Source organism: Ustilaginoidea virens, chromosome 3, assembly GCF_000687475.1.
Source record: "Ustilaginoidea virens chromosome 3, complete sequence".
In the NCBI taxonomy this organism is placed as follows: Eukaryota; Fungi; Ascomycota; class Sordariomycetes; order Hypocreales; family Clavicipitaceae; genus Ustilaginoidea; species Ustilaginoidea virens.
The window spans coordinates 4,272,228-4,295,640 of NC_057318.1; the positions used below are offsets into that span (position 1 = coordinate 4,272,228).

Genomic DNA, 23,413 nt, shown 5'->3' on the forward strand with positions numbered 1-23,413 from the left:
GCGTCTTGGCCACCCGGGGGAGACGACACGACGGCACGGCAAGAGACGAACACCAAGCCAAGGGGCCGCCTAGCCCACGCTCCAGCGTCCGCAATCGCCTAGGACACTGACGAGCTGCGAGTCAACCGCTGACCTCTTGCGGTTCCAATCCGACGCAGATAAGAAAGAAAGGGAAAACAGAAAACGAAACTCCCGCCTTCCCGCCCGCCACTGCCGAGCCCCTTCCCTCCCGCTCCGACTGCGACATGCCTTCTCAACGCCCCTTTTTCCTCTCCTCCTTCTTCTCCGCCTTCCGCCAGCAGGGCCCGGCCCTTCCGACCGGCCAGCAGCCGCCCAATAAGCACAACCAGACACCCGCCGTCGGCTCCGCTTCATCCGCCAACGCCTATTCCCAAGCATCGTCCGCGCCCAGATCCATCTCAGCCGCCGCGGGGGCGTCGTCCGCCCAGGCGAATGGCCGATCGCCCCCAGCCAATGTCTCCATCCACTCTCCTCGCGGGACCGCCGTCAACTCGGCGATTCCCATCCCGGCCACGTCGGCCGCGGGTCGCAGGAGGGGGAGCGACAGCAGCAGCGAGGGCTTCAGAGACGTCTTTGGGGCCGACAAGTGGTACATCGGCGGCAGGACGGCTGGCGGCGAGGAAAGGTTCTTCAAGCTGGGCGTTGTAAGGCGCGTCAGAAGTAATGATGGCTTGAGTCTAGATCGGCTGAGTCTATGAGACCCATATCTGCGGTGGGAAAGGGGAATCTTTTGTGTCATGGGGCGAAGAAGCGCCAGGGAAGGAACAAAAAAAGGACGAGGCTGAATCGAAATGGAGTCAAGACCGGCGACATAACTCTTTTACATCTTTTGCGACGACACCTTTTTCAGTGGCAAACCCACTACATGAGACCTACGGTATCTGCACAGGCGTTTTTTTTTTCCTTTTTTTCATTTTCTTCTTTGCATTTTTTATTTTATTTTATTTTTTCGTATTATTATAGGCTTGCCTTTATTTGTAAAAATTTGCATCGCATGCTGCTCTATTTGATGTGTTTCAATAGTGTGTTTTGCGGATGCTTTGTTTGCCAAGGACCTGCAAAGACATGCGAGGTTTCGCCAATAAAAAACATGCGACGCCCGTTTTCGCATCGCCATTGATAAACGCCTTTTTTCTTCGACATCACCCGCGACTACCACATGAATCGCTGCAGCCGCCCTTCGTCCAGCGGTTGCCCCGTCTCATCCCTCCAAACGTAGGGCTTGACGATGAACAGGCATCCAGTAACCCCGTTGATGACTAGGAACCAAAGCGTCTCCGAAAAGAGACCCAGGTCACGCCGTCTCAAAACGGCCACAGCTGCTCTGGCCAGGAGGCGTTGACTTGTGCCATCGGATGATCCCCGCTGGGCAATGTCGTCATCAGGCAACCTCCTTGCCGGCACCAACAACCGCCACATCACCCAGGGGAGGATAAAGTATCGCGGCTCAACGAGCGGCGCCGTCATGAGTGAAAGACAAGTGGTCAGAAATAGCACGAGTGCGGTAGAAGTCGGTACTGGCTCAGCACAGGAAACGAGAGGGTCGCGCAGCTCCGAGTCCCGACCCCGCTCGTTCCTGGTACGCTCTGCATCTGCTGCCTCTCTCTTCTTGTCGCACTCGCTGATGAATGGTCCAGGATGAACAAGGCTACAAGCACTCTTCGCTCTCGCCCAGTCATGGCCCCGGCCTTCAAGAATGCTCCATATCATCCACCGGCATACCGTGTAGGGCAAAACCAGCAGCAAACGGAACCCGCCCCCGCGACGGATCGTGTATCGAAAGATGTAAAACATGTAGTGCCGATTGTCGGCCAAGGTGAAGGGATGAACGATGGTGTTGTATTTGATGACTCCGAGCGACGCGGCCAAGATGGTGAGGTGGTACACCGCCCAGATAAACACCTTTGTACAAAACCTCCAAGACGTGGTTTCCGGGGCCGGCGAGAGCTGCGATGGTGATGCAGCCTGGTTTTGAGTTTGAGGAACAGCGCCAGAGTGGAACTTGAAGGGTCTTCTCCGTTGCAGGATTCCCGACTGTCCGGATTCTGCAATGGCTGAGCTTGTTGTTGTTGTTGTTGTTGCCGTTGCGGTGATACATCTCTGCTCCGTGCTGCTCTGGCCCGGCTCCGAGCTGTTCAATCTGGCGCCTATGCCAGAGGCATTGACCGCCAAAGGCAAAAGAAGCGGAAAGGAGAAGAAGGCAAACAACGGCCAGATATACAATAACTGGGCGAGATGGAGGGTGGCCACGTGGTTAGATTTGTCGCCTGCGGTTCGTCAGCATCGAGAAACGGTCCTTGAGAAGGGCAAGACGAAACAGCGTACCGAGAACAACACCGCCATTCCACCACACAAACCCAGTAAAGACAACAAGTACTGACAAGTACGGCCAAATCTGTCGAATCACTCGAACAGGGTTACATAGAGCTGCAAAGGCCAGGCCGATGATAACACGGAGCATATCTACGCAGTTGTCAGGAGTTGTCAGGAGTTGTCAGGAGTTGTCAGGAGTTATCTGGCAAGACCCCAGGACTCTAGTCTTACCATCTGGCCACGCCATATTCAACGGTGGATCGTGTACGTCGCCCATCGAGCATCTCCAAGCAAAGAATTTCACCTGCTCAACAAGAGAGGTCGGCCATGGTTGAGACGCACGCTCCGGTCGCAACGTCTTGACTGCATGAACAGTTTCCAGGCCACCCATCCAGACCACAATCCAGAAAATGTTTGTTTGCCTCATAACAAGTGCGACGAGGCCCAGAACAGCTGTAACAAGGTCGCTCATGAACGAGCTCCTATCCCGAACAACACGTGAAAGATGGTTGAGGAACGCTCCGACCACAACCGCTGTGGATATAACATCTGTGTAGTACAGCCCTGAAAAGAAGAAGAGCAAGGGGAAAAGCCCAATGTTGAACGCTGTGTGTATGGAGTGTGCTGAGATGTACTTGATTCGCCTTGAAGAATGGCCTTGACGGAGTCTTGATTCAATTTCGTGACGACAGAGAACCGCCAAGCACACCAAAACAATCAAGCCGAGAACGTTAGTGGCGCGCAGGTGGCTAGGACTGCACAGGAATATCCATGGGCATTTCAGAGCCGCGGCTGCCTTTTGGAGGAGTATTGAAAACAGGTACCTGGAACGTCAGCGTCATGATTCCGTGGCACCGACGAAGGGGTTCGGTCCTCAAGGTATACGAACAAGCCTGGCGGTGTTGTGATTTTGTCGTCCCACTCAAGAAATCTCCCCTGGCAGTACTTTTGAGCTTGAGGGATATGAAATACCTCGTCCTTGTATAAATAAGCTCTCCTGCACTTCAATCAAGCTTGGGATGCCGTACCAAGTAAGGAAGAGGGACCGTCCGGGAAACTGTAGCGAGCCAGCCCACGCTCACCACAGCCAGCAGTTGAAATGAAATCAAGCCTTTCCATTTTTGCTCGAATAGTCGAGACAAGGGAATCAGAAAAAGGGTGCAAAGAGCCAGGGTAGTGAGAGAAGAGACCCAGAGGTGGTCAGATCGAGTTTGGTTCTCCATGGCATCTGATTGCATCAGGTCCAGGGCCAGCAAGTGGCCTGCCTCGCTGAGGACTCAGGAGACTGCACGGTCGCCAACAGCTCGAAAGCCCAGAGGACTCGGTATGGCATGAAACTGAAGACGTGACTAGCTGGGATATCTCATTTTGAGGTCTTTTGTGGAATCACCGTCGCCGGGTTGAATCTTTTGCAGCGAGGGTATGATGACTATGACTAAAAGGAAGTTGCTTGATCGATCAGGTGCCTGGAAAAATAAGTGCATCATCCGTGCCAGATACTGTATGTGTACTGTACGCTGGGAACATCCGTACATACTGTACCGCAGTGGGCGGCTCTGAACACTCCCTGCACGGGCGAGCACCGGACGTCTTGCGGCACTGTGAACCCCCAACTGCTCGCGACTTGACAGACAATTTGGACATTTTGTCGCGGCGGTCACATCGACTCTCACACCCGCTCCAAAGGATCAATCCATTTCAGTCACAGTCCATGGAAGAAGTTGAGGCTACAACACCGGCAGGATTCGCGAAAGCAGGACAAAGCAAGCGGCTCAAAATTTCTACTGCGAGTATCTAATACAAAGAAAAAGTCCCTTGTGGCTGGCGAGGAATTGATTATCTACAGTCCGGTTACCACCAGCGTTTGCCTTAGAATGGCTGGTGAAATTGTTAGCAAACGCTCCACATCAACGTGAATAAACTGGACAAGCAACCTACGTTGTCCTGAGGATTGATCTCTTCCTTGACAAAATAGCGACCAACAAGAGGCAGTTTCTGTTTGACTAGGGTTAGATCTGAAGTGGGCCAAATGACCGAAAAAAGAAAGAAAAAGGAGAAGACGAAAGGAGCCATCGAACCTGCAAAACGTCTTGTTGTACCCGGGGAATGCCAGACACGTAGAAAAAGAGACCGACAACGGCAGCTCCGCCAAAGGAGGCAGATCTAATAGAGCTGATAAAATCCGTTAGCGAGAACGCGCGGAACCCAACTGCTTGGCCTCAACGCCTCGGTTGATCCTAGACACCAAGGTTGACCGTCTGAGACCCTTCGAAAGTTCCACGTTCCCGAGCCTCCAGTGCCGTGTCATGGAATTGATAGTTTCCCTACAGCCCAACAACGCTCAAGCAGTCTGGCTCGGGTGAAAACCTCGGTCTCTGGGAGCGGCATTGCCGCCTGAGAGAAGAGAAAACAAAGACGGAAACATTGAGATTGCGCTCACTTTCTGAGAATAGTAGTCTTGCTCCAGCCGTTGATGTGAGGTTGGTATTTATACCTAGTTCTTGCAGTTAGCATCGCAGCTCGGGCTTGTTCAGTCGGCCAAGATCGGACAGAGGCACGGCGAGTGTCGTGTGCACATCGCGACGGGAAATTTTCAGTCGCTCGAGATATTGGAACGTACTTGGGACCGTAGGCGCTCTTGAATTCCGCAGCGCGGACAGGAGTCTAGCACAACGGTGTGGTCAGTCAGATGCTTGGGCTACACGCGTTGGGCCACGAAAATAAAAGGCGTGGTGGTAGATCGTGGAAGGCTTTTGGGTTGAGAGCTTACAGAGAAAACCATTGTGGGTTCAGAAACGGCAATCACGAACTGCCTATACAACTCAATCGCTGCGGAGGGGATTAATTCAAGAAAAATGATGCCGACTTGGCGACGGAAAGAAAGGCTGGACTGGACTGGACTGGACGATGGGTGGCCTGAGGCCCACCCGAATGGACGTTGGGGAGCACTCGGTGGTGACCAATCATCCATCACCTTTTGCACAGCAAGCCGTCGTCAAACTCCACATGCATCCAGCTGCAAACTTGGGTAGAGCCGTCCATCTGCCGGAGCAGCAACCAGACAAGACAGACAATGGACAACTACATTGACACCCGGTTTGAGAGGCTCGAGAAGGCGCTATCAAACCTGATTGACTCTGTTACCAAATACCACCCGTCTACGACTCAAGCCGAAGAGCTCAAAGCAGCTGACATTGACTTGAGCAGAGGGCTTGAGGAAGGTGAGCGAGCACACGGGCACCCCTTCCTATGCCGTCAAGTCTCTACACCGACTAACGTTCGCATTCGTTCCAGTCCAGACTCACCAGAACAATCATCTTCGCATCCAAAAGCTTCGTCAGTCTTCGGCTCTCCTGGATGCTCAAATACGCGACACCCTCAACAGCCTGGCCAACACGCGCAGAGACATCGTCACCACGCACGCAACGACGTATCCTTCGGATCCGTATTACCCCATTGCATACGAGGAACTTTTGAGCTATGCCCGTCGCATCAGCAAGACCACCTTGCCTCCGGCAGCAACCATGGAGGGCGTCGCTACACCGCCCGAGTCACAAACGCCCAATCCTGATTCCAATCCACCGTCCGCGCTGACACCATCAGCCCGCACACCGTCGCAACCTCAGAGTCCTGCCCCTCATGGAACACCTGCCCAGGTGACCTCGGAGCAGGCCACGCAGCAAACTGCAACGAGCTTGAACACGAGCTTGCCCGAGGTGATGAGTCAATATCTCAACCCGTTATCCGGGCAACTGTTCTTCCCGTGGCCACTGGAAGACAAAATACGCTCTGGAGCCTTGGCGTCATATCAGATCCTCGTGGAACAAGGTATAGATCCGAAGGGATACGATCCTGCTACAGAGGAGGAGCGAAAGCGAAAAGAAGAGGAGGAACGCAAAGCCAGGGAAGAGCGGGAGAAGGTTGAGCGCGAGGAGAAGGAGAGACAGGCTCGCGAAGAACGCGAAAAAGCTCGTGTAGAAAGGGAAAAACAGAGAGAGAAGGAACAGGAAGCATGGAGGCGGGCCAGCCTCGCCAGCGGTCAGCCAGATGGCTCTGGGTCGTCTAGGCCGAACGTCGGTGTCGCGGAAAAGAAACAATTCCAGTTTACGAATCTGGATGATCTGGACGATGACGATGATGATGAGTGAGGCGGGATGGGGGGTTCAGTGACGGGCTGGACTTCGGGTTAGCTTTTGACCTTGAAAGTTGCACTGGTGACGGGTGAAACACAGTCGACGAGTCGGTCACTGTTGCTAGACGATCTCTTCATTGGCGGTAGCTTCGCCCGAAGATGAACTTTTCTGTTGACTTGAACCGTTTTCTATCAGAAGAATGAAATTTTCCCCGCGAGTGTGAATGCACCCCGACACTCTACTCCTCCCTCTACCTCCCCAAAACAACAACAACTTTCGAGATTTGCTATCCGCAACCGCACGCGCTGGTCATGAATGTATATTGTATATTGTTACACGTAAGACATGAGGAAATGGATGGGTCAGACAGACTGTTGTGTTTCACAACCATCCAAACAGGGGCTTGGTTAATAAACCCCCCTTCCAAGGATTTAGTCGATCTTGATGGATGCATAAATCTTTTGGACAAACCACCAGCTGGCAAAGTAACCAATGGAGCCTAAACAGGACGGTTAGCTCCATCACACGAGATTCGGGCACCAAGGGTACACGTATGTGTATATACATATGTAGAGAGAAAGAGAGCTCACCTGCGAGAATGAAAAACAGAAAGGATATGAGAGCACTGTAGCCCATGTACAAGACGATTCCTGCCAAGCCGCCTAGCTTCACCTTGGTGACGAGGTACAGCAAACAGTTCAAAAAGATGTACCCGCCGCTCATGCCAGCGGCGAGGAACGACCGCCACTGCCAGCGATAGTTTTCCGCGCAGAGGAGGAAGTACGTCATGAGGATGGTGACCGCAGCGCACACAATTACCATCAGGCCGTAGCATAAGAAGAGGAAGCCAAACATGTAGTAGATTCGGCTGAACCAGATGGAGCTCAGGATGAAGTAGAGCTCGACAAAGATGGCGCCGAACGGCAGCAAGCCCACAATCAACATGCTGGGGACCGGTTTCAGATACGTTGTGACTGGAGGAATCTGGCGAGGAATCTGGTTGGTACGGACCGGAGCCTCGATCTGCCTGCTTCGAAATCCGAGCCAGGACCCGGCCACCGAGAGCGGGATGGAGATGAGGAACCAGATGGCGATGATGACGAGCATGGTCGTGAAAGGCACCGCGCCGGAAGACTGCTTGGCCCAGAGGAACAGGTCTAGGAGGAAGAATGCGGCGAAGACGATGCCAGGCACAAGCACGGGCGTGAGGGCAATGTTGAGCTTCCATTGCTCACCCTGCATGGCCTTGTAGGTTCTCGCAGAGGTATAGCCGCCGACAAAGCCGAGGAGGGTGTAGAGTACGATCATGATGGTTCCCAAAGAGCCCCGGTTGGAAGGTGACAGAAAGCCGAGCAGGGCGAAGATGATGGTACACCCGGTCATCACAAAGAGCTGGGCGCCGCTGCCCAGGAAGATGGAAAGCAGAAGTGGGTGAGATGGGGTGCGGAAAACGTCGCCATGGACAAGCTTCCAGCCAGAGTCTTCCTGCACCCCGTCTTCCACTACTGACGTACTGCCAAGATCATGCAGAGCGATGGAGTCGAGGCGGTTGTAGCGAGCAATGTCCTTCTTCAACGTGCGGACCAAGATTGACATGACGGTCAAGACAAGGATGACGACGATGATGGCCGTGTCAATAAGCCAAAACCAGTGAATCTTGGGGTCGAAGACGTGCAGGTACTTGTCCCATCGGGTCGCCCAGGCCGTGTCCGACTTCCTCCAAAAAACACTGTAGCTGAAGTGAACATCCTGGGACTTTTCGTCTTCTTCCAAGATGACGGGCGGATGGCTATCCGAGCAGTCGGGCTCGCCAGTGTAGGCCTTGGAGGAAGGTTGCACAACAACACCCACGACGCGGAGCTGTTTCGGGTTTCCATTCACCTCGTGGTATTCGACCCAGATTTCGTAATGGTTGTTGAAGGAAAGCTTTCCCTCGTCCTGCTCGTGCTCGGGGAACTGGTACTCGCCCAAGGAGAAGCCAGGGCTGTAAAACGTGGTGCCGGTGAGCTCATCCTGGATCTGCTGGCCAGCCGGCAAGCCGTCAACAAGCCAGTTCAAGCTGTAGCCTTCGTAGATTCTGTCATTGATGAAGGACCGCAGGTCTTTGGAGTATGTAGCCTTGCAAAGAGGTTTGCAGGTTTCGTTTCTCAGCATGCGCAAGTCGAACGGGGACGTCATGATCCTGTCGCCGAACAGAATGCTTCCCAAACTCTCCGACACGTACTTGGGACCACCATTCGGCTCGCAGAATTGAAAGGCTGGGTGGTAGTAATCGTAGGAGAGCACCGAGTGCAGCCTGTAGTCCTGAAGAGCAGCGACAGGCGAGATCTTGTTGACGTACAGCGGTACTTGATCGTCCGGCTTGTATGAAGTCGGTGCAACACCAGGAAGATAGAAAGCGGACGCCAACTGCGGCAGGGCGAGGGCCGCGACGCAGAGCGCATGCTGCAAGGTATCTCTGGAATACATGATGCAGACGCTTATGGCATAGCAAGCAGGGGCGGCCGAGAGGATTCGGTTGGGTCGCACGTCCGACTTTGCTTGGCAAGCTAGCTGAGCTTAGCCACTTGGATGGTGACAGCTTCGACTCGGGGGTTAGTGATGGAAATTGGGGGAGCGGGAAAGGTGGAGGGAGAAAATCAAGTAGGCAGAAGGAGGAAAGGTATCGAAATCAGTCAATCCCCTGTTGCGGCTCACCCTGGATCCAGAAGATGCGTGCGAACCACCAATGTCGACGCGATGGGCACCTCGCCAGATATCGCCAAGGTCACAGCTCGGGAGTTTGGTTTGGCGGCAACAGCCAGAGTCAACTGGACACTGTTGCCGGAAGCAGCTTAGTCAGGATATTCTTCACCGATGCAAAGTTGCATGCATGCAAAGTCCTCCTGGTTAGTAAGAGATGTCGCGGCGGGCCGGGGTCGGCAGCCAATCGGATAACAATTTTGACAAGGCAAGAACGTGGTTGGTGAACGAAGGGTCAGGCCGTCAGAGATTCAACAATCAGACCCACTGAAAAGTTTGGTTGGTTGGTTGGGAATCCCGTCACAATTTTTCAATCTCTCCTTGTCTGGGTAGCCATCAACAACAACACCCAAAACTTGGCCAAGACAAGACATTGGCAGCCAGCTTATGCCATGGCAGCGCCTGCCACTTTGCCAGCACTGCTGGCTTCCTTGACCCAGTCGCTCTCACTAACCCAGGAGGCTGCACCCAAAATCGCCAGCATCGAACACCCCAAGGATGGCATTTCGCTACTCGATGTTAAAAACGAGCTGCTCCTGTCGTATCTCCAGAACCTCGTCTTCCTCATTTTGCTCAAGATCCGCAACGCCAAAGATGATGCGGCTGACAGCCATGGTTTGGATGAGTCGGTAAGAGCAAAGCTTGTCGAGCTGCGTCTGTATCTCGAAAAGGGTGCGAGGCCTTTGGAAGACAAATTAAAATTCTCCATCGAACGGTTTCTCCGCACGGCAGAAGACGCTCAGCGTTCCCACGAGCAACAAGCCAAGCCAACGACTGCCAAGGGTTCTTCCGACACGTCGGGCTCAGGTTCAAGTGAGGACGAGGACGAGGACGACCATGCCGAGGGCAATGAAATGGACCGTCAACCGAGGCGCTTGCGAGGAAACACTTCAGCGGCTCCGAATCTCGCCAGCATGGTTGACGACGCAACTACAAGGCCAGATGATGGGGAGGACAGCCGGGCAGGATTGTACAGACCACCCAAACGAGACAGAGCTGTCATGGAGACGGGGCGGGCGCGTGATGGGAAAATTCGCAAGGCTCAAAGGTCGACTACCATGGACGAGTTTGTGAATGACGAGCTTTCTGCAGCCCCCATGGCTGAACCCAGTATTGGCACAACCATTGTTCAGGGCGGGCGCAAAATGAAGACGGCGTCGGAGCGGAAGGAGGAAGCCGAGCGCCGCGATTACGAGGAGACCAACTTTGTCCGTCTGCCCAAGGAGAGCAAGAAGGAACGCGCCAAGAAAAAGAAGGCGGCGGGTCACGGTAATGGTATGCAATTCGGTGGGGAGGAGTGGCACAACCTGGGCGAAGGTGTTGATCGGATCGACCGCCTCACGAAGAGGAAAGGTGCCGCTGGCGGGACTGTCCGCGCGCTGTTGGACAAGAGTCGGAAGCGTGGATTTGATACTACCGATGGTCCGCGAGGAAGTGGGCATGGCATGGAGATGGGTCACCGATTCCAGAAAAAGGCAAGACTGCTGGAAGCTGGGCGGAGAGATAGAGGCAAAAACAGGTGAAGCAGAACGTCTAGCAAGCGGCATGTAGCAATTGAAGACGGGCCCTCTCTGGATTCCGCTCTATACCCGTCCTGGTCAGGCGAACCCCAGACCTAGTCCCGTTCCTGGACAGACCGGGTCACCACTTGGCAATCCAATCCATCATCGTGTCCGTGTTGCCTTGAAGGTGCCAGTCCAGTGTCAGCCGTGGAGCCGTAGACTTCAAAACTGGTTGCACTTTGGCTGATGTCTGGTGGTTTTCGGTGGCCGCCGCTCGGAGAGTGCCGCTGTTGGGGGGGTGGCGGATGGGGGGGTGGCGGATAGGGGGGGGCGGTGGGGGGGCAAAAGTGCACTAACAGTTGGTGCACCCGTAGCCTGTAGCCTGTCAGCTTATGTACAATGCACAGCGCCATGTGCGCCGCCATGTGCTGCCCATTGAAGGGCGGGTCCACCAGAAGACATCCAGTAAGATGCCTGCATGTGATGTGGTCTGGTAATGTCAGAACTTCAAAGAAGCAAATGGCGCAGATCGATTTCGCCCAGCATTGGCCCACCAAGCGCGTTGGAGAAGCCGTCGTCCGAGTCTTGCTGAGTCTTTCCGAGTCGAAAACGCATGTCGACGGAAACCGTCCGAAATGCCAAAAGAACGCGGCTATAACCCAGTGCAAGCTCAGCGCAAAGCCGACAAGGCAAAGGCGATAAAAAAGGGTAAGGCAACCAGACCCAACCCGCTCGGCTCCCCAGCTCGACGCCCGCAGCCAAACATACGAAAAAAAAAAAAAAAAAAAAAAACAAACAAACTCTCGCGCTGACCGCCCTCGCTCCTCGCAGGCAAGGCTGAAAACCAAGAGCGCCGCAATGAGAGACTGGCCCGAAAGAACCCGGACCGCATCCAGAAACAGATTGACGACCTCACCGCCATCGCCGCCGGGGGCGGCAAACTCTCCCGGCACGAGGAGCAGCTTCTCGAGGGGCTCGAAAAGGAGCTCAAGAGCGTCAGCAAGGCCAGGGAATCGCTCGGCGACAGGGCGCCGTCATTCGGCCATGCACACGGCCGGGACGGGCCGTCGGGGCCGTCGGGGCCGCTGGGCAAGAGAAGACGCGATTCCCGCGGCTCAAGCAGCGACGAAGACGTGCCTGACGACGTGCGCAACATCCCCATGCCGCGGGATACGCCGCCTCCCATCCCGAAAGACGTGCTGGACCGGTGGTACGCAAGGCGTCGAGCTCGTCGCGGTCAGGCAAAGGAGCAGAAGCCCGACGACGCAGTGAGGAGAGGCGACGACGCCACACCGAAGCTGGCGGGTCCGCCGCCCGTCCAGCCGCCCGTCCAGCCGCAAACTGTGTACGAAGCCAAGCCCGTCATGAGGGATCTCCGGCAAGAAGCCGTGTCGGCCTTTGTTCCGACGGCCGTGCAGAGGAAGCTGAAGAAGAGCCAGGGGCAAGGGGGATTGCTGGAGCCGGAGGAGGCGGATCGGCTTGAGAAGGAGGGCTACATGAAGTCTGCGGACGCGGTCGCGAGGGAGGCTGCTGGTGCGCAAGGCTCACTGGCTGTCACTGTTGAAGATGCCGAAGAATGAAGCTTTGTCACGAGCACGGTTGAGCCGGCTACCAACCGGACTTTATGCACTGCCCATCCGAGACGAGACCGACCCGTGCTCGCGGTGAGCCAAATAGCCACGGCCAGGCTGATGTTTTCGAGCACGAACGCATGGTTTGGGGGTTTCTCGGGGCCAAACATGTCCCTCGGCGGACGAGTATATCAACTCATGGTCCAGGACGTCAACACTGCCGGTCAGCTTCCCATGCAAGTCCAACTGCCCGGTCGCTCCATTTGCCCTCTACACTAGCTCGCTTTCGAAGCATGCAAGGAAGCGAAAAGCTGGCATTCAAGAATGCGTCGTTGATGGCAGTGGCTTGTCGCATGGACACGGCGACCAAGGCCTAGTCTCGCCGCGTCCTGCGTGACGGGAGCAGGGAGCAGGAGCAGGAGCAGGAGCAGGAGCAAGGGTTCTTGTTTCTTGTTGGTCGAAAACATGCAGGAGCAGTGATTCTCAACCGGGTGCCCAAGGCTCATTGCAAACATGTCCGTGGCGATGCCCGGTTTTGCCCGTGGCCAGAGAACAGCTGAGCAGTCTCTCAAATGAAACTAATAGAATCAATCCTCTTTGCAAATTCGTGCTCTTCACCCAGACATGGAAACGAGCTCGCCCACGCCATATGCCCCCGTCAACTCAGTCCGTCGCAGGCCGCATGCCATGCATTAGAAAAGAACAAAACAACCAAAAGGAAAGGAAAAGTCTCGGCCACCGCGAGCAAGGGGACATGATGTACGGAGTACTCCGTATTCTCGTTTACCCCCGGACCCACCTGCGGTCGGCCCCCACCAGGAGGAAGGAGGTCACGTGCGGCGGCAAGCCGTGGTCGCAGTCCAGGTGGGGCTCGCGGCGCCCCACGGGTTTCACCAAGTTTTTTCCCTTCTTCTTACTTCTTTTGCACTCGCGCCGCGCCGCACCGCGCCGACGACCGGGCATCGTCCTACGCTGCGCTGCCTTTCTCGTCTTCCTGCCTCCCACACAGGTCAGCAGCGGGCCAGCGAGTCAATCCGAGCCCACGACGGGGTCCCGCAGTTTTTTTTTTTTTTTTTTTTTTTTTTTAATAACCAAACGGGCTCTAGCCATGGCAGGTTTCGCCGGCCTCAAAAGCCGTTTGGCGCCCACCTTGTCGGGCGGAGGAAGCTGCGTCCCGACCAGTCGTGGCCTCGTTGCGTGATTTTTTTTTTTCTTCCATATACAGCTCGAAAAAAAAAAAAAAAACCGAAGAGGGAGCGCCCCCCCTTCCCCACCAAACTGTCGTGATCTCCTGCCAAAATTCAAGCCATGGACGTGCACCAAGTCAACTCGCGAGTTCTCCACGACGAGACGTCCGCGGCCGAGGATGATGATGGTCGGGTTGAGACCGCTGGCCCAGATGTCGCCGGTTTGGAAAAGAAGACGACGGCGGTGTCGAGCGCCTCGTACGAGGAAACCTATCCCGAAGGCGGGCTCCGCGCGTGGATGGTGGTGCTCGGTGCCTGGTTCGCCCTCATGTCGGCCATGGGCCTCATGAACTCCATCGCCGTCTTCCAGGCCTACACCCTCAGCCACCAGCTCAAGGGCCACAGCGAGGGCACCGTCGGCTGGATCTTCTCCATCTACACCTTCCTGGCCTTCTTCTGCGGCGTGTACATTGGGCCGGTCTTTGACAAGTACGGTCCGCGCTGGCTGGTGGTGGCGGGATGTGTCACCACGGTCACGGGCGTCGTGTGCATGAGTTTCTGCAGAGGTAGGAAGCATATATCTCGGGGCCGACAAGTCTCCTCTCCTTGGTTCTGTCTTGTTCTTCCTCTTCTTCTTCTTCTTCGGTCCCTTTCTTTCCGTTTCTTCCATCAGGCCTCGTAATGCTGACCTTTTCCCTCCTGGCCCAGAACTTTGGCAGTTCATCCTCTCGTTCGGCGTCCTATGCGGCTTCGGAACCTCGCTCCTCTTTACCCCGTGCATCGCCGCGGTCGGGCATTGGTTCCGCCGCCGCCGAGGCTTCGCCACGGGCATGGCCTCGACGGCCGGCGGCATTGGCGGCATCATCTTCCCCCTCATGCTCACCTCGCTCTTCGGCCGCATCGGCTACGGGTGGGCCACGCGCGCCCTCGCCCTCGTCTGCCTGGCCGGCGGCCTCGTCGGCATCCTGCTCGTGCGGTCGCGCCTCCCGCCCGCGGCCGACGCCCGCGCCCACCCCGACTTCCGCATCTTCAAGCAGCTGCCCTTCACCCTCACCACCGTCGGCATCTTCCTTCTCGAGTTCTCGCTCTTCATCCCGCTCGCCTACATCTCCACGTACGCCCAGCACAAGGGCTTCGACCAGCAGTTCGCCTTCCACCTGCTGCCCATCATGAACGCCGGCTCCGTCGTCGGCCGCGCTCTGCCGGGCTACTACGCCGACGTCGTCGGGCCCTTCAACGTCTGCCTCTTCTCCGTCCTCTTCTCCCTGGCCGCGTGCCTCTGCGTGTGGCTGCCGCTCGGCCACACCGCGCCCGGCCTCGTCGTCTTCTCCGTCCTGTTCGGCTTCGGCAGCGGCACCAGCATCTCCATCGCGCCCGTGTGCATCGGCCGCATGTGCAAGACGCAGCACTACGGCCGCTACTACGCCACCACGTACACGGTCGTCTCGTTTGCCTGCCTGATCGGCATCCCCACTGGCGGGAGCATCGTCGGCGCCAGCGGCGGCGACTACCAGAACCTCATCATCTTCACCGGCGCCGTGTACGTTGCGTCGGCCGTGGCCTTGATGGCCGCCAAGGTTGCGCAGCTGGGAGCGCGGAACTGGCTGGCAGCCTACTGAGCGTCTTGCCGACGTCGACCTGCCCTTTTTTCGCCTCTTTTTTTCTTTTTTCTGTTAAAGTTCTTATTTTTTTTTATCTGTCCTTTTGCTCTTCTCTGTCCATGTTGCTTTCTCTTTCTTTTTTTTTTCTTTTTTTCTTTCTTTTTTTTTCCGCTTCCCACCTTCGCATGTAACAAGGACATGATGTGCTTTTTTGGCGTTTCTTTTTTTCTCTCACGGCTGGCGAATTAAAGCGAAGAAGAAGAAGAAGAAGAGAGAAAAAATGGGGAAAAAAAAAGAAGGGAAATAAAGATGAAACGGAAAAAGAAAAGAAGGAAATCTCGTCATGCATTGCTCTGGAGTTTCTCATGGTCCATTGACGGGGCGGGCGGCATTGGAGCATTCAGGATCAAATACCACGAAAACACATCACACAAAGACAGCACGGGTTGGCACGCTTTTCAAACTTCTGTTGGGACAAGGAAAGATTCTCGGGCGCATATACTGTAGTTGCCCGTTGGTAAGGGGTAGGTAGGTGCACTAGGTCGGGTCTGGTTTGGTGTACTCTGCCTCTGTCTCGCATCTCGTCTCGTAACTCGTCTGGAAAAGCCTACTTGCAATGGCAACTCGTTTCCCCGGCCGTCGTCGCTGGACAGCTTGTGCCTCGCCCGGCAAGTCGCGCGCGTCTGCCCTCCTAACCGTCTTGTTTCCCTCGTCTTTGGCACGCAGCATCCGCGCGTACCCAGGGGGGGGATTGACGCCGGGTTGCTAGCAACGGTCAGCAGGGCACAATCTGCCCCCCTCACCCCCCCCTGACATGGGCATCGTGCAGCTCCACCACGGCGGGAATGATGAGCGTTTCGATTTCCGTGTCCGGGTCTTCCTTTGGCAGCTCGTCCGCCCGCAACGGCCTTCCCTCGGCATCCCCCCACCCCGTCTGCCCGCCCCCTCCCTCGGCCATGGAGGGCGGCGGCGGCGGCACCCGGAGCCAGTGATCCCGGCGGCCGGGGCTCACAAACACCACCTCCCACTTCCTCGTCGACAGCAAGTTGCCGATGACGAGATGGTGCTGGTAGCGGTCCAGGGAGTAGCGCGCCTTGCGCACCAGGATGGCGGGGTCCGTCTCGAGCTTGTACGAGACAATCATGCCCTGGGGCGCCCAGCCGTCCACCAGGTTCTTGAGAAACTTGGGCACGGGGTCCAGGTTGATGACGAGCCGCTTCGACCGCGGGACGCGGGGCGACGCGTCAAAGTTGTCAAACTCTTCGTCTTCCGAGGCGCCGTTCCGGGGCTGGGCTAGGGCTTGGACGCCAGCTCGTGCCCCGTCTCGGTCCCCGTCCCGTGCATCGTCTCGCGCGCCGTCTCGGCCCCAGGCCGCCGCGGCGTCGGTGCTCTGGATCTTGTGCTCAGCCATCCGCTCGGGCGGGACGAAAAAGTCGGACACGGCAGCCGCCAGGTACAGCAGCCCGCCCCTGCCCAGGGGCAGCATCAGCCTCGACACGGCCCTCAGCTCGTGCAGGTAGTCCCCGATGGTGACAAAGGGAATCATGAGCAGCATGTTGGCCTCCTTGGCCCGGCGGTACTGGCGCAGCACGTCGCGCACCTTGGCCGAGTCGCCGCCCTCCCGCCAGCCGACCTGGCCGCCGGGCCCCTCGCTGAGGAAGTCGAGGAAGCAGTCCCGCGAGTGCGAAAAGTGCCGCGAGTACGGGAGCAGGCTGAACTGGCGGTGGAGGAAGATGACGGCGTAGCCCGACTCGAGGAAGTACTCGGCCGAGGTGGCGCCGCGGGTGCCGGCGGAGAAGTTGTCGATGAAGCGCACCGTCTCCTTCTCGAGCGGCACCGTGGTCCCGCCCGAGGTGACGAGGACGACGCGGCGGGCGGCGAGGGCGTGCGTGCGGATGAAGCTGTCGGCGAGCCGGGCGTGTTCCTCCAGCGCCTTGGGGGGCGGGCTGGAGGCAAAGTAGGCGTGCTCGTCGTCGTCGAGCGAAGGAGCCATGGTCGAGTCGAGGCAAGGGGGGGGGTCCGCCCTTGTCAGGATGCCTTTTGGCGAGCTATCGTGCTGTAGGCACTACATGGCGGTGGTTGTTGTGAAGGGCAAACTTGGACCTCCTCTTTTTGTTCTGCTGTGCTCATATTTACGGAGCAGCTCACATCCCGGATGGTTGGATGGATGGTTGGCGGGGTAGGAGGTACGGAGTACGGAGTAGGCATGCTGGCCTCCCTCGAGGTACTTGGTACTGTACTGAATGCAGTACACGGCGACTGGCCTGGTCGATGCGTCGCAGCGCCTGCCTGCATGCATGCAGCCAGCCACTCGGCAGCAATCAATAACAGGCAGGTACGGGGTACGGGTACGGGGTACGGGTACGGGGTACGGGGTACAAAGATCGACTACCGCGGCGTGGCGGCTTTTCTCGGCTTTTCTCGGCTTTCTGCTCGGCGCCCACGGCCATGGACGATTCAGGTTGCGCGAAAATGGCTGCCGGGTGGTGAACGTACTGGGTACCTGGGCCTCGGCACACCACACGCCGCGGACCGAAAGCGTGCTTGCTGCCTGCCATTGATGTGCTCCGCAGTTATCGACAGGAGGTACGAAAGGCTTGATTGAGCTAAGCTAGGAAATGTGATGGTGGAGCGCCTATATAGATATGGTCATGTGACAGTACGTGCCCTGTACGTACCTGCAGAGTACTTGCTCAGCTAAAGCCAAGCCGGTTGGTCTCGGATCTTTGGATGCTTGCACGGACTAAATCAGCTTTCGTCCTCACCCATGCGTGGCCCTGGCCCTTGATCGTTCTAGCTGGGAGACATACTATCTATCCCTCGGACGATTTTTTTTTTTTTGTCATCCTTCATGGCGTCAAGTGGGCTCCACTGTTACGTTTCACATGTACAGAACAGACATGCGGAGATGCATGGATGCTCGACTACTCTTTCTACAAAACAAAATCCCCCCCGGTCCAGCCCGGTCGTTCATCGTTTATCATTCAGCGGTCCCAGTCTCCAGGCTCGCAGAGGCAAGCTCTGCAGATGAAGCACCTTGGGCTTGATGTACCACAGGAACGTTGCGATTCCCACAGCTACACAGAGCATGTTCACCGCGTAGTAGCCGTCTCGTTCCAAGTCGCATCGTCCACCGCCGGCCTCGCATCGCTCCTTTTCCGCCTGCACGGCGCATGAAAAGACTTCCGTGATGATGGGCCCCTTGAGATTGGCGCTGCCGCCTTTCCGCGGTGGTTGGCAGGTCGCCACCGTGAATGAATCGACGAGTTTCAACACAAAGTACCGCGGGAAGGTGCCGCCGAGGTTGGACACGCTGCGTACGTCAGGCGTTAGCAAAGCTTTGTGGTAATACGAAGGACAAAGCATTGTTGTTTGGTAGAGACGGAGGAAGAGGGAGGGAGGGAAAGAGGGGGGACGGCAGACAGAGAGAGAACCTGAAAAAAAAAAAGACATACGTAGCAAGTAGAGTCATATACGTGCCGCCAATGACTGGGTCGGAAACCTTGGCGTGAAAGGCCGACACGGCAACAAACATGACGGTGTTGCTAAACGTCGACACGAGATGCTCCGCAATCACCACAACCAGGTACCACGTCGTGACGCCGCCGCTGCTGGGGAACATGGCCACCGTAAACTGCGCGAAAACGGCCGCGCCCAGGCGCCCGACAAAGCCCCAGCACCAGAGGCGCATCGGCGTGTACTTTTGCGACCACATGCCCGCGTAGTATCCCAGGGCAATCTCAAACGGGAAATCGATCAGGACCGTGAGCGCCATGTTGTCCTTGCCGAAACCCTTGTCGAGAAGCTTCAGATTCGTCACCCCGTCGTTGGCCTGGAACCCAATCTTGGCAATGAGGTGCACGATGATGATGGTCTGCACATTCTTCAGCTTGAGAATGTTCCACATGATGCGGTAGACATCCCATACGCCATCCTCGTCCTGCGACTTGTCCTCGCCCTTGAAAAAGCCCAGGCCGACCGTGACGACGATGTAGGTCCAGCCCCAGAATCGGAGGTAGCCGCCGAGGGACACGAGCCCTTCCTCCGAGGGCACTGATCGGAACCACTTGTTGGCAAAGTCGCCGGCGTTGAGGGCCAAGAAGACGGTGTACGACATGAAATGGCCCGCCGTGAGACCGACGGTTTGGGCCGTCGACGCGTACGACACGTTGGAGGGCGAGAGGAGGGTCAAGGCCCATCCGTCGACGGCAATGTCCTGCGTCGCACACATGAGGACCAGGAAGAACCACCACATCATGAAAGCCCAGACTGTGGGGCCCCCTGCTCTTCCGGTAGTCTCCATCATCTTTTCCACATTCGATCCGAGCCAGAGCATGCTGAAGCCCGAGAGAAACTGGATGGGAACGATCCACGTCTTTCGACGTCCAATCTTGCGACTCCAGACTGCGTCAACAAAGGGACTCCAGAAGAGTTTCAGGGAGTAAGGGTACGAGGCCAAGCTGAAGATTCCGATCTCGCCATAGGACATGTGGTTCTTCAGAAGAAAGGGGACAGACCCCATCGCGAGTCCCATGGGGATGCCCTGCAGAAAGTAGAGCAATACCAGTAGCAGAAAGTTTCGCTGATCTTGTCTGGGCAGTTCGAAAAAGCCATGGTCGGTCGCGGATGGCGTCTTGGGCACCGCGTCGTCGAGGGAGAAGCTCTCTCGTGACACGTAGTTGGCTGTTATACCTTCCGAGGTGTCCAGGTTGTTGGTATTTTTCCGCCGCATTTCCACGCCGTTGTTCATGGTGCCGTTGGGCTTCTTCTGCTTCAAGGAAAGCGGTGCCGGCCGTTGCGATGGTGGCGACTTTGATCGTCTGACTCTGGCACCCATAGGCAAATTCCTTTCTCTCTCTCTCTCGTTTAAAAAGATTTTTTTTCTTGTTGGTTCGAGTTTTAGCAGTTGCGCCGGGGCTGCCTGTGCCTCATAAATTGCTTCTGGAGCAGTAAAAAAAAAATAGCAAAATCCGGTTACAAATTTGAAAATATGTCGAGATATATATAATTCGTCCTGTATGGCAATTCAAAGTATAGCAATCGGTCCCGTTGGGGACAGTTTCAATTCGAATCGAGATGCGCAAAAATCGACAGCCAGCACAGCACAGTGGATCGACGGCGCCTTGGGTAGGCTTGCGTTGTTGAAAGAGCGTGTAAGTTCGTTTCTGTTCCAGACGACGTCGGGATGCGCTGCCTTGGGCGCGAAAGCAACCGTGGCCACAAAGATGTACAGATTGCGGAGGCAATGGAGTAAGTAGCAGGTACTCGGTATGGACGGAGGATTCGGACTAGAGAAGGTTGAGGAGCTTTTTTTTTTTTTTGCTCCAAAAGGACTCAGTCCAAAGACATGAGGAAAGAAAGACGACCGCCAGGAGTGCGCGGTCAACGGCTGCGTCGCGACTCGCGAGGGAAGGTGAAGACTGAAGAGCGCGGAAGGAAAGGGATTCAGGAATTATCTGACTTTGTTGACGCAAGGCTGTGGGTTGTGTTTGTGCCAGCCACAGGATCAGCCACAGGACCAGGCAAAGGACCAGCCACAGGACCAGCCACAACGTCTGTATCGTGGCTTGGCCTGGTGGACGGTGGACGCTGGCTGTGGCTCATTCCACGTCACCAAATCCCCCGTCTCATCCCATCATCCTCAGTCAACATCTGTATGCAACCTAACCTGTACGAGCCCCGGTCCCTACCTGTCATGGCGGATCAAAATGCTGCATCGGACGCGTCCCAGCTGGACAAGGAGATTGCCGTGTTGAGGAAACAAGGTGAGTCCAACCCGTCCAGCGCGTCGTCGGCCTCGTCGGCCTCGGCGGCCTCGGCGGCAGCATTCTGGGTCTCACCATCTTGGCAGCCGTGCTTCTTCGCAAAACGCTGCAGATACAGTGCTCCACCATCCTCTCCTCGGCCTCAATCACGCGCGCCATCCGATCCTCCTCGTCGCCCGCCGCCGCCCGCCGCAGCACCCCCGCGGCCAAGCTCAAGACGCGCTCGGCCCGGCAGCAAGCCTACATGCAGCAGTGCATCTACCGCATCGCAGCACCCGTCACCTCCTTCAAGGTCCGCGACCCGGACCCCAACGCCGTCGACGGCGGCCACGTCCTCGGCCTCCGCTTCGAGATCATGTCGCGCGGGCAGTTCCTGCGCCCCTACTACGTCATGCTGAACCGTCCCTTTGCCGCCTCCGCCCATCTCCGCGTCCACCGGCACACGGTCCCTCCTGCGGTGCCCCTGGCCGGCCTGGCTGCCCGGTTTCTGCCCGCCCCCGCGAGAGGCGGCGGCGGCGGCGAGGATGACGGCCCCGCGCACCAGGACCTCGAGCGCTTCGTGAGGATGCTGCGGCGCGAAATCGTGCGCTACCACAACCGGCTGGGCGTGTCTGCCGACTTGAGGAGACGGCTGGGCTTGCAGGAGGCGGGCGCGCGGACCCCGTCACCGACCGCTCTCGTGGAGCTCGGCATCGCGGATATCGAGGCGAAGCAGATCAACCTCACGTGGGCCGATGAGAGGACGGCGAGACTCGTCATGGATGACGACGGGAAAGTCGTCGGCTTCGTGGTGTTTGGGCCCGACGGGCGTGATTGGGAGGCATCGAGTGCCATCTTTTCCCCATCAGACAGCGTCGAAGATGTGACTCGAAAATTGGAAGCTTATATGAATGTCAACTTGCAGCGAAACGAATAGGATGATACCCCCATGCATGGCCATGTAATTTTGTTTTCTTTTCATAATCTCCAACTCCGCATGTCACCTTGACTATGGGGTTTTACCCTACCAGCTTGGTTATCTGGCAACAGGCACGTACATATATACCACATATATGCATTTGTCAGTTTACGGCATCACGTAGGCACCATCTATCACCTTGAGCAGGGTCAGCGACTCGACGTCCTCTACAAGTGACAATCTGCAAGTGAAAAACGCCTGATCATCATCTGGCATCATTAACCTGCTTACAGAGTGATTTGTAAAGCATCGTTCATACACCACTTCTGTGCTATTACTATCAAAATGAAGCCCGAACCTATGATCGATCACGAACGCACAACCAAGACAATACATTCAGAAACTGCAAAAAGACAACATGGGCAAAGAGACCTTTTTCAGCAGGTAGCAAAATTTAATCGGCAAAATATTTGACACAGCTAGCCGACTCGAGCTATCAACACCCACTTCCCATCACTCGACGCAGCCCACCCCCCCCCCCATGTCAAGTACGACCCTTCAAAGTAACAAAATGTTGGCACAAAGACACATCTGAAATTATCAATTACAATACACACATAAGAAGTCTAATCCCGCCACGCCAACCGCATAAAGTCGTCAGAATTATGTACCTGGGTGTAGCTTGGGTGTCTGATAGTCGCACTGCTCATAGGAAGACAGCAGCGAGACCGATGGCAACAACGGCGCCGACCTTTTGGCTGTTCTGGACAGCGGCGGCCATGGAAGGGGGGGGCTGTGTCCAGTTGCCCTGAGGAGGATGCGAGACAGTGCCAACAGGAGGAACCACCACGGGGGTGGCCCCTTTCGGGCAGGGAGTTGTCTCGGGAATGGCCTCCGCGGGAGTGGTGCACCCGGGGCATGAAGCGGTAGCTGGAGGGGCTTTGGAGCCTGGCTGAGACTCGGAGAGAGCAGGCTGAGAAGCTGAGGGGTGAGACTCGGATTGAGGAGGTTGTGTAGCTACAGGTCTGGTCTCAGAGTGAGGAGGTTGAGTGGCTGCAGGCTCGGTCCCGGCTCCGGTAGCAGGCGTTGACGAGGTATCGGATTTGGCACCAGTGGAGGCAGGGCCAGTAGAGGTAGCAACGGTAGCCAGAGTAGTGGCCGGGACGGCAACCGGGCAAACGGTGGTGGTGGCCGGGACGACTACAGTGACGACGCCATGGCTGCGAGCAGGGCAGTTGGTCACAGTCGGAGCACAGCTAATGACGGTAGAGTACTGGGTCTCGGTGACGGTGCTAGTAGCCCAGACGTGTGGGGTTTCGGGCTTGCAGCCGCAAGGTTGAACCCAATGCCATTCAGTGTTGCCGTTGTCGTCGCAATCGTCCATGGGGACATGGTGAGGAGGGTGCCAGACATTGGTGCGGCCCGGAGGAGGGGCGTTCTTGGGGCAGCCGTCAATCTGGAGGGAGAGTGCAGGAGGGATGCTGACATCGATGCCGACGCATATATCAATGCTGACGAGGTTGCCGACTTTGACGCCGAGATCAAGGGGCGAGCGAGCCTCGTGGGCCGAAACAGCGGCGGCGGCAGCCGCAACAGCCAAGACAGCAGACTTCATTTTGCTGATGATATACACAAGTGGTGAAGAGACCGAAAAGAGCGGGCCGGCAATTTGCAGAAATT

The 23,413-nt window shown here is 56.5% G+C and overlaps 11 protein-coding genes across 11 annotated transcripts; 5 read left to right on the forward strand and 6 right to left on the reverse strand.

The window, feature by feature from the left end:
* Positions 1-1,173: 1,173 nt before the first annotated feature.
* UV8b_04045 (uncharacterized protein) lies at positions 1,174-2,806 on the reverse strand (the record flags this gene model as incomplete). The annotated part of the gene is made up of 3 exons (XM_043141543.1): positions 1,174-2,288; positions 2,347-2,484; positions 2,566-2,806. 3 exons carry the CDS (start codon positions 2,804-2,806, stop codon positions 1,174-1,176), a joined length of 1,494 nt encoding a protein of 497 aa, XP_042997477.1.
* A 1,397-nt stretch (positions 2,807-4,203) lies between these two features.
* UV8b_04046 (uncharacterized protein) lies at positions 4,204-5,116 on the reverse strand (the record flags this gene model as incomplete). Its single annotated transcript, XM_043141544.1, has 6 exons — positions 4,204-4,212; positions 4,273-4,329; positions 4,413-4,497; positions 4,775-4,828; positions 4,955-4,998; positions 5,105-5,116. The coding sequence occupies 6 exons, from the start codon at positions 5,114-5,116 to the stop codon at positions 4,204-4,206; spliced, it is 261 nt and encodes an 86-aa protein (XP_042997478.1).
* A 291-nt stretch (positions 5,117-5,407) lies between these two features.
* On the forward strand, positions 5,408-6,482 carry UV8b_04047 (uncharacterized protein; the record flags this gene model as incomplete). Its single annotated transcript, XM_043141545.1, has 2 exons — positions 5,408-5,555; positions 5,629-6,482. The coding sequence occupies 2 exons, from the start codon at positions 5,408-5,410 to the stop codon at positions 6,480-6,482; spliced, it is 1,002 nt and encodes a 333-aa protein (XP_042997479.1).
* A 416-nt stretch (positions 6,483-6,898) lies between these two features.
* On the reverse strand, positions 6,899-8,936 carry UV8b_04048 (uncharacterized protein; the record flags this gene model as incomplete). The annotated part of the gene is made up of 2 exons (XM_043141546.1): positions 6,899-6,966; positions 7,058-8,936. 2 exons carry the CDS (start codon positions 8,934-8,936, stop codon positions 6,899-6,901), a joined length of 1,947 nt encoding a protein of 648 aa, XP_042997480.1.
* Positions 8,937-9,601: 665 nt separating this feature from the next.
* UV8b_04049 (uncharacterized protein) lies at positions 9,602-10,732 on the forward strand (the record flags this gene model as incomplete). The annotated part of the gene is made up of 1 exon (XM_043141547.1): positions 9,602-10,732. The coding sequence occupies one exon, from the start codon at positions 9,602-9,604 to the stop codon at positions 10,730-10,732; it is 1,131 nt and encodes a 376-aa protein (XP_042997481.1).
* Positions 10,733-11,346: 614 nt separating this feature from the next.
* On the forward strand, positions 11,347-12,291 carry UV8b_04050 (uncharacterized protein; the record flags this gene model as incomplete). The annotated part of the gene is made up of 2 exons (XM_043141548.1): positions 11,347-11,419; positions 11,543-12,291. The coding sequence occupies 2 exons, from the start codon at positions 11,347-11,349 to the stop codon at positions 12,289-12,291; spliced, it is 822 nt and encodes a 273-aa protein (XP_042997482.1).
* Positions 12,292-13,590: 1,299 nt separating this feature from the next.
* On the forward strand, positions 13,591-15,088 carry UV8b_04051 (uncharacterized protein; the record flags this gene model as incomplete). The annotated part of the gene is made up of 2 exons (XM_043141549.1): positions 13,591-14,035; positions 14,178-15,088. 2 exons carry the CDS (start codon positions 13,591-13,593, stop codon positions 15,086-15,088), a joined length of 1,356 nt encoding a protein of 451 aa, XP_042997483.1.
* A 519-nt stretch (positions 15,089-15,607) lies between these two features.
* Positions 15,608-17,063, reverse strand: UV8b_04052 (uncharacterized protein; the record flags this gene model as incomplete). The annotated part of the gene is made up of 2 exons (XM_043141550.1): positions 15,608-15,835; positions 15,885-17,063. 2 exons carry the CDS (start codon positions 17,061-17,063, stop codon positions 15,608-15,610), a joined length of 1,407 nt encoding a protein of 468 aa, XP_042997484.1.
* Positions 17,064-18,040: 977 nt separating this feature from the next.
* Positions 18,041-19,907, reverse strand: UV8b_04053 (uncharacterized protein; the record flags this gene model as incomplete). Its single annotated transcript, XM_043141551.1, has 2 exons — positions 18,041-18,383; positions 18,526-19,907. 2 exons carry the CDS (start codon positions 19,905-19,907, stop codon positions 18,041-18,043), a joined length of 1,725 nt encoding a protein of 574 aa, XP_042997485.1.
* An 819-nt stretch (positions 19,908-20,726) lies between these two features.
* UV8b_04054 (uncharacterized protein) lies at positions 20,727-21,751 on the forward strand (the record flags this gene model as incomplete). The annotated part of the gene is made up of 2 exons (XM_043141552.1): positions 20,727-20,835; positions 20,922-21,751. The coding sequence occupies 2 exons, from the start codon at positions 20,727-20,729 to the stop codon at positions 21,749-21,751; spliced, it is 939 nt and encodes a 312-aa protein (XP_042997486.1).
* Positions 21,752-22,439: 688 nt separating this feature from the next.
* On the reverse strand, positions 22,440-23,348 carry UV8b_04055 (uncharacterized protein; the record flags this gene model as incomplete). The annotated part of the gene is made up of 1 exon (XM_043141553.1): positions 22,440-23,348. The coding sequence occupies one exon, from the start codon at positions 23,346-23,348 to the stop codon at positions 22,440-22,442; it is 909 nt and encodes a 302-aa protein (XP_042997487.1).
* Positions 23,349-23,413: the final 65 nt, after the last annotated feature.